Source organism: Megascapheus bottae, chromosome 30, assembly GCF_031878675.1.
Source record: "Megascapheus bottae isolate mThoBot1 chromosome 30, mThoBot2.hap1, whole genome shotgun sequence".
In the NCBI taxonomy this organism is placed as follows: domain Eukaryota; kingdom Metazoa; phylum Chordata; class Mammalia; order Rodentia; family Geomyidae; genus Megascapheus; species Megascapheus bottae.
Window position 1 is genome coordinate 1,335,265 of NC_143538.1, and position 13,550 is coordinate 1,348,814.

The window sequence follows — 13,550 nt, forward strand, 5'->3', positions numbered from 1 at the left end:
TGTGGTAAATCACAGACAAAGGGGAACTTCATGGAAAAAAAAGAAAATTGTAAAAAGTGCTAGTGTGTGTGTGTGTGTGTGTGTGTGTGAGTGCCAGTACTTGAACTCAGAGCCTGGGCACTGTCCCTTAGCTATTTCACTCAAGGCTTTCACTCTACCACTTAAGTCATTTTGATTTTTTGGTGGTTAACTGCAGATAAAGAATGTCATGGGGGGCCGGGAGTTTGGCCTAGTGGTTAAAGTGCTTGCCTAGCATGCATGAAGACCCGGGTTCGATTCCTCGGTACCACATATAGAAAAAAGGCCGGAAGTGGTGCTGAGGCTCAAGTGGTAGAGCTCTAGCCTTGAGAAAGTCCAAGGACAGTGCTCAGGCCCTGAGCTCAAGCCCAGGACTGGCAAAAAAAAAAAAAAAAAAAAAAGAATGTCATGGACTTTCCTGCCTAAACTAGCTTGGAACCTCAGATCTCATCCCCTGAGAAGCTGGGATTACAGGCATGAGCCACCAATGCCCAACACAAAACAACTTTCTACCAAAGCTTTCAAACTAGGAAAGGACATAATTAAAGCAGACACAAGAAAAAAGCATTGTTCAAATCCAAAAGAAAGAAAGAAAGAATCATTTTCTTTTTTTGTCAGTCATGGGGCTTGAACTCTGGGCCTGGGCATTGCCCCTGAGCTCTTCAGCTCAAGGCTACTGCCCTACCCCTTGAGCCACAGCATCACTTCCAGTTTTCTGGAGATTAATTGGAGATAAGAGTCTCATAGACTTTTTAGTGCCCAGGCTGGCCTTGAACCTCAATCCTCAGCTATGCCAATCTCAACATAAGGATCAAAGGAGCCAGGTGTCACTGGCTCATGACTATCATCCTAGCTACTTAGAAGGCTGAGATCTGAACATCACAATTCGAAGTTGGCCCAGATAGGAAAGCCTCCATGAAACGCTTATCTCCAGTGAACTACCAGAAAACCAGAAGTAGCACTATGGCTCAAAGTGGCAGAGTGCTAGCCTTGAGCACAAGAGCTCAGGGACAACAGCCAGGCCTAAGATAAAGCCCCATGACCCACGGGAGGGGAGAGAAGAAGGATCAAAGGAACCATTTCTCATAAGAGTGATAAAATAAAAAGCATATAGAACCTGAGGTTCATGCCTGTAAATTCCAGTTACTTAGGAGGCTGAGATATAAGGATCATGGCATGAAGCCAGCTGGGCAGAAAAGTACCCCATGAGATTCTTATCTCCCATTAACCATTCAAAAATTGGAAGTGACTGGGGCTGAGAATTTGGCCTAGTGTTAGAGTGTTTGCCTAGCATGCATTTAGACCCAGGTTCAATTCCTTGGTACCACATACATAGAAAAAGGCTGGAAGTGGTGCTGTGGCTCAAGTGGCAGACCATTAGTCCTAGACCATTAGGACTGGAAAAAAAAAAAAAAAAAATTGGAAGTGGTAGAGCGCTTACCTTGAGCACAAGAGGCTCAGGGACAGCATGTAGGCCCAGGCCCCAAAACCAACAAAAAAACGTGTGTGTGTGTGTGTGTGTGTGTGTGTGTGTGTGTGTGTGTGTGTGTATGATTTATTAAAAATAAAACAAGTGAAAGAAATGATCAAGTCAGACACAGCAAAACCCAAGCACCAACTTGAAGTTGATTATGAGTCCAGAGCAGCCTTACCTTGCATTGCACCACACTCTGATCTGATTCACAAGTCACATAGATTTCATCTACAGCGCGGCGAAGATTGTCAAAAAGGAATGCCCAGTAGCGAGCTCGCAGATCAATTTTCCGAGGATGCCTGGCTTTGGTAGGACTTTTGTCAAAGTGTTTATCTCCAGTTGTAGATGTTATTTTACAGTCTACTGTAGTATTCTGGTGAGATAAAATATTGAAGAAGATGGGGGGGGAAAAAAACAAACAAACAGATCAACAGGCCAGGAGTTTAGCCTAGTGATAGAGTGTTTGCTTAGCATGCACCAAGACTCAGGTTCAATTCCTTGGTATGTAGAAAAAAAAAAGCCAGGGGAAGTGAGGCTGTGGTTTGAGGGGTAGGTGGTAGTCTTGAGGTGAAGAGCTCAGGGACAGTGCCAGGCCCAGAGTTCACGCCCCAAGACTGACAAAAAAAAAAAAAAAAAAAAAAAAGGCAGTAATAATGTCTACACAAAAAGGTAATTAGAAAAATGAAAGTCAAGTTAATATTTTTAAAGTACTTAAGACTAGGTAGTTCACGGGGCTCATGCCTATAATCCTAGCTTCTCAGGAGGCTGAGATCTGAGGCTCTCGGTTCAAAGCCAGCCTGGGCACGAAAGAACATAAGACTCTTATCTCCAATTAACCACTAGAAAACTGGAAGTGGTATTGTAGCTCAAGTGGTAGACCTCTATCGTTGAGCTGAAGAGCTCAGGGACAGTGCCCAGGCCCAAAGCTCAAGCCCCAAGACTGACTTAAAAAAGAAAAAAACACTTGGCAATGACTATAATACATGCATTGGTTAAATTAAAAAACTACATGGGGCTGGGAACATGGCCTAGTGCATGCCTAGCATGCATGAAGCCCTTGGGTTCAATTCCTCGGTATCACATACACAGAAAAAGCCTAGGACCTGAGTTCAAGCCCCAAGACTGGCAAAAAAAAAAAAAAATCTATATATTGCCATATGGTAATGGCTCGAACCTGTAACCCTAGATACTCAGGAGGCTGAGATCTGAAGATCACAATTAAAAGCCAATCCAGGCAGAAAAGGTCATGCAACTATCTCCCATTAATCACCAAAAGTCACAAGCGAAGCTATGGCTCAAAGTGTCTTGAGCACTAGTCTTGAGCAGTAACGCTCAGGAGCAGTGGCCAGTCACTGAGATCAAGTGCCAGGAATGACACTAAAAAAAAAAAAAAAAAAAAAAAAAAAAAAGAAAAAGAATAAAAAGCCTATATACTATCTATATAGTACATATTTGTTTATATAGGTAAGATACACAGTTCCCAAATTATAAAATGTGTATGTGCATTTTTTCACTGTTGATGGTACTAGGGCTTGAATTTAGGGTCTCATACTTGCTAAGCTGGTACTCTACCACTTAAATTATACCTCCAGCCCATTTTTTTATATTGGTTACTTTCAAGGTTGATTGAGAAGCTTTACACTCAGGCTGGCCTTGAACCATAGTCCCACCACTTTACTTCCTAGATAACTACAATTACAGGATTTAGCCACCAAGCCTGTGCCTAAGATAGCATTTTTTTTTTTTTTTGCCAGTCCTGGGCTTGAGCTCAGGGCCTGAGCACTGTCCTTGGACTTTCTCAAGGCTAGAGCTCTACCACTTGAGCCTAAGCACCACTTATGGCTTTTTTCTATGTATGTGGTACCGAGGAATCGAACCCAGGTCTTCATGCATGCTAGGCAAGCACTTTAACCACTGGGCCAAACTCCCGGCCCTAAAATAGCATTTTTATAATTTATAATAAACTCAGGAATTAAAATTAAGAGCAAGTAAAAAGCAGTATAAGCTGTACCTGTTTCGTAGTTTTATGAGCACCTTGAATAGTCCGCTTAGATTTTGCGCCTGTTTGACATTTAGGTTTTCCTTTGAGGCAAGAGAAAAAAAAAATAGAGAATAGAAAACTAAGCTCTAACACTTAGATGATATAATACTAAATTATACAAATCACTCAGACATCCTAACATGGAATCTTCAGCTATCCAGAGATTCCAGAACAGTATAATCTATAATCTAGTGAGGGCTAGGAATGTGGCTTAGTTGTAGAGAGCTTGTCTAGTATGCATGAAGTCCTGGGTTCCATTCCTCAGTATCACATATACAGAAAAAGCCAAAAGTGGCACTGTGGTTCAAGTAGCAAAGTGACAGCTTTGAGCAAAAGCCCAGGGACAGTGCCTAGGCCCCGAGTTCAAGCCTAGGACTGGCAAACATGCAAACACGCAAACACACACACACACACACTAACAACTTACCCAATACAGGCAGGGCTTCCATGCTGCTCTGCAGGGATGAAGGAGAGAAAGCTACCCTACACAGCCCTCTGCTCATTCTCAAGTTCATCAATGCTTAAACTCAACCACTAACCATCTGTGCATGGTGGCCTTTACCTGTCCAGCTACGCAGGAAGCAAAAACAGGAGGATCACAGCCCAGGCTGGACTTGGCAAAAGCAAGACACAATTTGAAAAAAAAAAAAATCCAAAAGGGATGAAGACACGATTAAAGTGGTAGAGCACCTGCCATCAAGCACAGGGCCCTGAGTTCTAATTCTCTCCAGCACAACTAAAAGCAGAGTACATTTCTTTTTTTTTTTTTTTTGCCAGTCCTGGAGCTTGAACTCGGGGCTTGGGCACTATTCTTGAGCTTTTTCAAGGCTAAAGCTCTACCACTTGAGTCACAGCACCACTTCTGGCTGTGGTACTGAGGATTTGAACTCAGGGCTTCATGAATGGTAGGCAAGCACTCTACTGCTAGGCCATACCTCTGGCCCACAGTACATTTTAAAAGTGGCAGAGTGCTTGCCTAGCATGCACAAAGACCCAGGTTCAATTCCTCTGTACCACATACATGGAAAAAGCTAGAAATGATAATGTGGATAATGTGGCTCAAGTGGTAGAGTGCTAGCCTTGAGGAAAAAAGCCCAAGGACAATATTCAGACCCTGAGCTCAAGCCCAGGACTGGCAAAAAAAAAAAAAAAGTATTGTTTTGTTGCAATACTGATACCGAACTCCGGCCCAAGCAAAGTCCCGCTGAACTTGAAACCTTATTATATGAGGAAGTACTCAAAGAATGAGAAAGTGTCAAAAGGAAATAGAAAACTCAGAGTCGCCTACCAGGCAGCTCTAGAACAATCTGAACACTAAAATAAGTAGATTAATGGATTCTAATCTACTAACTACAGTAAGTCATGTGCATGCAAATTTAAATCATCAATATACACAGACATAAAAATAAAAGGAACAGGCAGAGTGCTTCCTTACATTCGGTTAGCTGATAAAAAGCAATAGTTACTAAATCATTATTTCCCAATCGCCAGAGTAATAACTACCTAATAAGCACCAAAAGGAGCTAGAATTACTGAGCAGACCATAAAAGAAATAAGGTATTTATAGTCTCAATCTGTGTATGTGCCTGCCTGCCTGTCAGTACTGAGGCTTGAACTCAGAACCTAGGCACTATCCTTAGCTTTTTTGCTCAAGGATGAAACTCTACCACTTTAGTCATAGCTCCATTTCTGGTTTTTTGGTGATTAACTGAAGAGACTCCAGTATTTTCCTGGCTGGGCTGGCTTCCAACCATGATCCTCAGCTCCCCCAAATAGCTAGCATTATAGGTGTAAGCTATTAGTACCCAGCTCAAACTAGCTTGTGGAAAATTACTAACAACAAAGGAATATAGCAACTCCTTTGTGCAATAACTTAAAAGATAATTTTTTTAATTCCTGACACCACATAAACAAAAAATAAACCTACCAAAAAAATAAATGCTTTTTTAAAAATTAACAAAGGAGGGGCCGAGAGTTTGGCCTAATGGTAGAGTGCTTGCATAGCATGCACAAAGACACGGGTTCGATTCCTCAGTACCACATACATAGGAATAAAAAAAAGCTAGAAGTGGTACTGTGGCTCAAGTGGCAGAGTGCTAGCCTTGAGGAAAAAGCCCAAGGACAGTGCTCAGGCCCTGAGTTCAAGCTCCAGGACTGGCAAAAATAAATAAATAATAACAAAGGAGGGTTCAGGAGTATAGCTTAGTGGTAGAGTGCTCACCTAGCATGCACAAAGCTCTGGGTTCAATTCCTTGGTACCACATACACAGAAAAAGCCAGAAGTGGTTCAGTGGCTCAAGTGGCAGAGCACTAACCTTGAGTAAACCCAAGGACAGTGCCCATAATCTGATTTCAAGCCCCAGGACTGGCAGACACACACAAAAAAATAATAATTTTAAAAGAAAAGTGAAGAGACTACCTTCTCCACTAATTCAAGTTCATGTCAGTAACTACCACCCTCTCATGATGTACTGGGAGAGACATGTCAGTTCCCCAAACTTTGTCTTTCTGCCATGAAACTCCACTTATGAATGGACTAGACAGAGCCTGCTGTGGGGAAAGTATTACAGTCCCTCCCTTCAGTTCTCCAGGCAGTCCTCACAGCATTTCAAAGCAGGTCTCCTGGCATTCCACCCTCCATTCCCAGCTGTTAAAGGAGAAAACTAAACAATGGTTTTTCCTAGTTCACAGAATAATGACAGCCATCACGGTGCTGACAGTTCACACCTGTAATTAGCTATTCAGGAGGCTGAGATCTGAGGATCCAAGTTCAAAGTCAAGCAGAAAAGTCTGGGCTAATTTCAGTCAGGCTAATTGCCTGGGCTAATTTCATACCACGATCCTCAGATCTCAGCCTCCTGAGTATCTAGGATTATAGGCATGAGCCCCCAGCTCCAATACAAAATTTTATCTTCTGTGTATTTGTCAAAGAGTTCCAATTTTTTTTTTTTTTTTTGCCACTCCTGGACCTTGAACTCAGGGTCTAGGCACTGTCCTTGGACTTTCTCAAGACTAGAGCTCTACTACTTGAGCCACACCACCATTTCTGGCTTTTTTCTATGTATGGGGTACCGAGGAATCAAACCTGGCTCTTCGTGCATACTAGGCAAGCACTCTACCAGTAGGCTAAACTCCCAGCTCAAGAGTTCCAATTTTGCGTGCTGTTTTACTCTTTAGATGTAAGAGGATCCTTCCAATTCGTTTTGTCTTGTTAGCACAGTGCCCATGTTATGTTACCCAGGCTAGCCTTGAATTTCTAGCACTGCCCTGCCCCATCCTCCCAAGTAGATGGAACTACAGGCATGAGCCATCATGCTTGACTATGGTTCTATTTTGCAATCAAGATGGGACCAATTTTAATACATACCATCATCCTCTTTGCTTTCTAAGGGAACACTCCAGGCTATAAGGTTTCGAGCTGTACGTCCCTCCTCTGCAACTATTCTTCTGACTTTATCATGACTATTAGAGCGCTGGAACGAAGCCTATGTATACAAAGAGAATATTTATTATTAGGAACCATTTAACATGCAAAATATATGTGACAATTCATAACTTCCTACATTTACTCTGAGAGCAAACAAATCTAGTTTGGGATTTGAAAAGTGGTTAAGCCACAAAAACAACTAAGCCACGAGGCTTAGGAATACAAAGACTAAATTCACAACATTCCTAGACACAATGTAAAGTCTGAAAGGCATCCGGGGAGGCAGAGCCAACACGTGCACCCCTCAGCATGGTAGGAGCCACCAGTGTCTGGCTCTAATCACTTCTAAGACATCAATCCTTAGAAAAAGCTCGTGATCGCTTCAACATGATAGTTTTGGTTTTTTTTCTTTTAACATTGTAAGTATCAGGGTTTGAAATGACACCATATTGCTATCTATCATGTTTCTGCCCAAAATCATGTGCGCCATCTACTGCTCCAGGGGGGTTTTACATAGATGTGCAAATATTACATGCTTCCATTAAGCAGTAAGCAGCCATCCTGGGGGTGCATGTGTACAAACCTGCAATAAACACTTAAAGAGCAAGTAATCAAGATGAACTTTTCTCTCTTAAAAAAAAAATATAGGAACCAGGAGTTTGGCCTAGTGGTAGAGTGCTTGCCTAGCATGCAAAAAAGACCAGGGTTCGAGTCCTCGATACCACTTACACAGAAAAACAAAAGCTAGAAGTGGTGTCGTGGCTCAAGTGGTAGATATCTAGCCTTGAGAAAGCCCAAGCACAGTGCTCTGATTTCAAATCCCAGGACTGGCAATAAATAAATAAACAAACAAACAAACAAACTACTACACATTCTAGACACATAGAAACAAGACTGAGGTTCTACAGCCTATACAGTCTGAGGAAGTAGGATCACTTGAGCTGAGAAATTTCTAAGCCTTACATCCAAAAAGAAAAAAAAATAGGAAAACAATAAAAATTATTTTAAAAAATCACCAGCCTTACTAAAAACTTAGCCAAATGAAAGAAAACCAGGAAAAATTATAGAAATTTTTAGAATTATACACATAAATGATTGAAAAATGGAATTAACAAAGATTTTAAATTGTAATTAAAATGACCTAAAAAAATTAAGACTGAAAATTTCCAGAGAACCAAAATCCCAAAAGGAATTAAACACAAGTTGTAAAATTGAAGCAAGGTGCTGGTGGCTCATGCCTGCAATCCTAGCTATTCAGGAGACTGAGATCTCAGGATCAAAGTTCAAACCCTAACTAGGCAGGAAACCCCAGGAGACTCTTTTATCTCCAATTAACCTGGAGAAAACAGGAAGTGGCACTTGGGCTTAAAGTGGTAGAGCTCAGGGATAATGCCCAAGCCCTGAGTTCAAACCCAGTGACAGACAAACTGACCAAAAAAAAAAAAAGTTAGAAAACTGGCCAGGCTCATACCTGTAATCTTAGCTACTCAGGAGGCAAAGATCTAAGGATCTCAGCATGAAGCCAGTCTGGGCAGACAAATCTATGACATTCTTATCTCTAGCAAAAAAACAGAAGTGGAGGTCTGCCTCAAGTAGCAAAGCAAGAGCTATAAGCAATAAAGCCAAGCAGTAGGCCCTGAGTTCAAGTCCAGAACAGGTACATAATAGTATTGATACATAATCATGTTTATGAACATTTGATTTCCAGATTTTCCTAGCTAAATTGAGGTCAGAGAAGAGAAGGAAAAACGGAATTATTCAGGGATTACACAGTATCTTGACTTCCATACTCTGATAATTCAGGGAAAAAAAAGAAAAAAAAAAGCTAGATGCCAGTGACTCATGCCTATAATCCTGACTACTCAAGAAGCTCAGATCTGAGGATCTTGGTTCGAAGCCAGCCCAGGCAGGAAAGTATGTGAGACTCTTATCTCCAATAAAAACTACTCAGAACAAGCCAGAAGTGGCTCTGTGATTCAAGTGGTAGAATACTAGGCTTGAGCACAAGAGGCTCAGGGACACACCCAACCCTCTGAGCTCAAGTCCAGGCAAAAACAAAACAAAACTCGTTTCCATTTCCTGAAGTTCATTTTAACAAATATTATGGGGGTTTTTTTGTTGTTTTTTTTTTGCCAGTCCTGGGCTTGAGCTCAGGGCCTGAGCACTGTCCTTGGACTTTCTCAAGGCTAGAGCTCTACCACTTGAGCCTCAGCACCACTTCTGGCTTTTTCTATATATGTGGTACCGAGGAATCGAACCCGGGTCTTCGTGCATGCTAGGCAAGCACTTTAACCACTAGGCCAAACTCCCGGCCCAACAAAATATTATGTTATACGATCAGATGATCAGATGCATACAACTATTGCACCTTTGTTACCCTCTCCTCAGAATATCCTCCTTTGGTGTCACTCTGTGTGAATGCCTAGAGACCTGTATAATTTTTCATGTCTAAGGGTTTGGTTTTTTGGGGTTTTTTTGGTCAATCATGGGGCTTTTACTCTGGCCCTGGACACTGTTTCAGAGCTCAGCCTCCTGAGTAGCAAGGATTACAGGTGTGAGCCACTGGTGCCTGCCTTTTTTTTTTTTAGCATCCAGTATGTTTATCTGTAGATTTATAGGTACGTTCTCGTTTCAACAAATGAAGAAAACTATGCCACCCTATGTTTCTTTGGGTCAGGTTTACTTTGCTTAATATATTTTTTCCAAACCTTTCCATTTCCTTACAAATGGTACAATATCATTCTTTCTGTTGGGTGAGTAGAATTCCATTGCGTATATAATTGGTGCGTGGGGACAGGAGAGAAAAGCTGGGTGAGGGAAGAGGCAACACTGTTCAAAAAGAAATGTTCTCTTTGTCTAATTCATGAAACTGCAACCCTTCTGTAAATCACCTTTACAATAACAATAAAGAAGTATAAAAACAAAAACAAGGGCCGGGAGTTTGGCCTAGTGGTAGAGTGCTTGCCTAGCATGCATGAAGACCGGGTTTGATTCCTCGGTACCACATACATAGAAAAAAGCTGGAAGTGGTGCTGAGGCTCAAGTGGTAGAGTGCTAGCCTTGAGAAAGTCCAAAGACAGTGCTCAGGACCTGAGCCCAAGCCCAGGACTGGCAAAAAAAAAAAAAAAACCTTACATGGATAGGTACACTACTGCTTTTAATCCACAAGAGGGAGCTCACACGAGTGGGTCCTATCCATCAAAAATGTTAAAACACTCATTAAAGGAGTAAACTAATAGTGTCAGCAGGTACTAGAAGTTAGGCATTGATGTCTCATGCCTGTAATCTTTGCTACTCAGGACACTGCCAAAAGTAGCAGTGTTGGGGGCCGACTGTGGGGTCAGTGACCTTGGCCCACGCACAAATGTCTACACAAGGAAATAAGCTGTTATCAGGATGATTTGGGGCAATGTTAATCGCTTCTCATTGAACCTAATTGTGACTTGATTGCTGTTTTCTACGAATGTAGCCCCTGGCAGTTCCTTAGTTTTAAGAAGAGTATTTAAGGTCAGAACTTGAAATAAACTGCTCTACAGCCTTAAGCTCACGGCCATAGAATACAGTCTTAGGCTGGAGTCTTGGGCTGCTGACTTGACTGTAGTCTTCCAGAATCCCATCTGTTTGTCTCTTTTCTATTTTCTTAGTCCTTACCCCCTATTTCAGGAATCCCGATTCACTGCCGGCTGGCTCCGGCATAGCAAGAGCAAAGGAAAAAGAAAATCAAGAGAGCCAGGTACCGGGAGATCACGCCTATAATCCTAGCTACTCAAGAGACAGCGATGTGAGAATCAGTCTGAAGCCAGCCCCAGACAGGAAAGTCTGTGAGACTCCATCTCACCACTGAAGTGGTTTAAGTGATAGAGCACCAGCCTTGAGAAAAAAGCTAAGACAGTCCCCGGCCCTGCATCCAATCCCCAGTATTGGCACAAAAGGAAAAAAAGCAAGAGAAACTTAAGGCTACTCTTTGGAATAGCTAACTTACTTACCATCATCCTTCAACTCCCTTCTGTCAAGATCATTCACCTCTTAACCCATGGGTACGCCTCCTATAACAAAATGCATAGGTCTTTAAGGAAGATATCGTCACGAAGTTATACGTATCCATACAATGCTAAAAAGCGAATCTCTCTACTTACATTAAATGCAAGAAAATCAAACTCACACGTTTCTATTGTAGGTTAGAAAATCATACAGCAGTTTGAAATACTCCACACTGAACAGTACCTTTAACACCCACCAAAAATGAAAATATGAGAAACTATTGATTACATAGGAGACCCCAACCCTAAAGCACCAAGCTTTTTTTTTTTTTTTTTTTTGTCATGGGACTTGGAACTCTGGGCCTGGGCACTGTCCCTGAGCTTTTCAGCTCAAGGCTACCGCCCTACCCCTTGAGCCACCACGCCACTTCCACTTTTCTGATGGTTAATTGGAGATAAGAATCTCATGGACTTTTGTGCCCAGGCTGCCAGACTGGCTTTGAACCGAGAGATCCTCAGATCTCAGCCCCCTGAGTAACTAGGATTATAGGCATGAGCCACTGCACCTGGCAACAAGCTCCTTTTTATAGAGCAGAAGACATTCCATATCTTGCCTCAATTCTCAAAAGTTTTAAATGAAATTAATTCACTCATTTTAAGTTCTGTATAAATGGGGCTCACGCCTGTAATCCTAGCTACTCAGGAGGCTGAGACCTGAGGATGGCTATTTAAAGCCAGCCCAGGCAGCAAAGTCCATGATATACAACAATAATAACAATAAAGAGCCAAGAGTCAGTGGCTTATGTCTGTAATCCTAGCTACTTAGGAGGCTAAGGATCTAAGAATCATGCTTTGAAGCCAGCCCAGACAGAAAGGTCTGTAAGATTATTTTCCTTTCTTTTTTTTTTTTTTTACCGGTCCTGGGCTTGAACTCAGGGCCTGGGCACTGTCCTGAGCCTTTCTCAAGACTAGCATTCTACCACTTGAGCCACAGCACCACTTGTCTTTTTCTGTGTATGTGGTACCAAGTAATTGAACCTAGGGCTTCATGCATGCTAGACAAGCACTCTACCATTAGGTCTTTCTCCCAGCCCCTTTTTCTTTTTTCAGAGGTTCAAGGGTTTTTGTTTTTTGAGACATATTATCCATATGTATGCCAGGTTCACCTCAAACTCTTCAACACTACTGCCTCAATCCCTGGAGATCAGCAATTACAAGAGTTCAGATCCATGCCCAACATAAAATATACTTTCAAATTACAGATTATACCCAGTTTTTAATTTAAATTTGGCAACTCAGGGCCAGGAGGTTGGTCTAGTGGTAGAGTGCTCACCTAGTATGCATGAAGACCCAGGTTCTATTTCCTCAGTACCACATACATAGAAAAAGCCAGAAGTAGTGCTGTGGCTCAAGTAATAGAGCTCTAGTCTTGAGAAAGCCCAAGGACAGTTCTCAGGCCCTGAGTTCAAGTTCCAGGTCTGGCAATAATAATAATAATAATAATAATAATAATAATAATAATAATTTGCAGCTACTGAGCCTTTTATTCCCCAGGGTGAAAGAATGATTTACAACTAAGTCATTATCCTTTTTTTTTTTTAATCCAAGACTGGAACTGCAGCTAGGTACCAGATGCTTTCATTCATTGCTACTGCTCTATCAACTGAGCCTCGCCTCCAATCCTGCAATTCTACCAATTAGTGATTTACTCCAAATCTTTTTTTCACCAAGTCTTGGGCCTTATTATTCAACGTGGCACTTTACAGATTATCTCTAACCCTAAACTGAAATTAGTCATGAAGCTGAGGCAGGAGTGCAAGTTCAAGGTTACCTGGGCTATATAACAAGATCCTTGTCTTAAAGAAATAGCTATAATAGCTCACACTTGTAACCCTAGCAACTCAGAAGGCTGATCAAGAGGATGGAAGTTTGAAGACAACGTGAGCAAAAAGTTCAGAGGATCCCATCATAATTTTAAAAAAGAAAAAAAAAAAGTCAAGCTGGGTTCTCATGGCTCACCCTTGTAATCCTAGCTACTCAGGAAGCTGAGATCTGAGGATCACAATTCAGTCCCTGAGACTCTTAACTCCAATTAACCACTAGAAATCGGAAAAAGCTGGCCAGGAATATAGCTTAGTGGTAGAGTGCTTGCCTAACATGCACGAAGCTGGGTTCGATTTCTTGATACCACATGCACAAAAAAAGACAGAAGTGGCACTGTGGCTCAAGTGGCAAAGCGCTAGCCTTGAGCAAAATAGGGTCCAAGGGCAGTGCCCAGGCCCTGAGGTCAAGCCCCATGACTGGAAAAAAAAAACCAGAAGGGCACTGTGGCTCAAGGGGTAGAGTGGTACTCCTTGAACTCAGGGACAATGCCCAGAACCAGAGTTCTAGCTCCACAACCTACAAAAAAAAAAAAAAAAAGATTTCTGAAGAGCCAATCACTTACTGACAAGAATAAAAAGAGGGTAGGTGGTTGGAGCCTGCAATCTTAGTTACTCAGGCAGCAGAGAATTGAGGATGACAGTTCGAAGGCCAGCCCAAGCAGAAAAGTCCACAGGACTCAGATCTCCAAGTAATCACCAAAAGCCAGAAATAGAGATGTGGCTCAAG

General features: G+C 42.0%; 1 protein-coding gene across 1 annotated transcript in view; it reads right to left on the reverse strand.

The window, feature by feature from the left end:
• The window catches only part of Scaper (S-phase cyclin A associated protein in the ER), a 172,201-nt gene extending 159,178 nt beyond the window's left edge, over positions 1 to 13,023 (reverse strand). Inside the window, exons 1-5 of the mRNA XM_090321658.1 lie at positions 11,097 to 13,023; positions 10,947 to 11,006; positions 6,901 to 7,018; positions 3,504 to 3,574; positions 1,671 to 1,865 (exon numbers count right to left, since the gene is read on the reverse strand). Coding sequence (XP_090177784.1) covers positions 1,671 to 1,865; positions 3,504 to 3,574; positions 6,901 to 7,018; positions 10,947 to 10,952 — 390 coding nt within the window. The 5' untranslated portion in view covers positions 10,953 to 11,006; positions 11,097 to 13,023. The remainder of the gene's footprint in view (positions 1 to 1,670; positions 1,866 to 3,503; positions 3,575 to 6,900; positions 7,019 to 10,946; positions 11,007 to 11,096) is intronic.
• Positions 13,024 to 13,550: the final 527 nt, after the last annotated feature.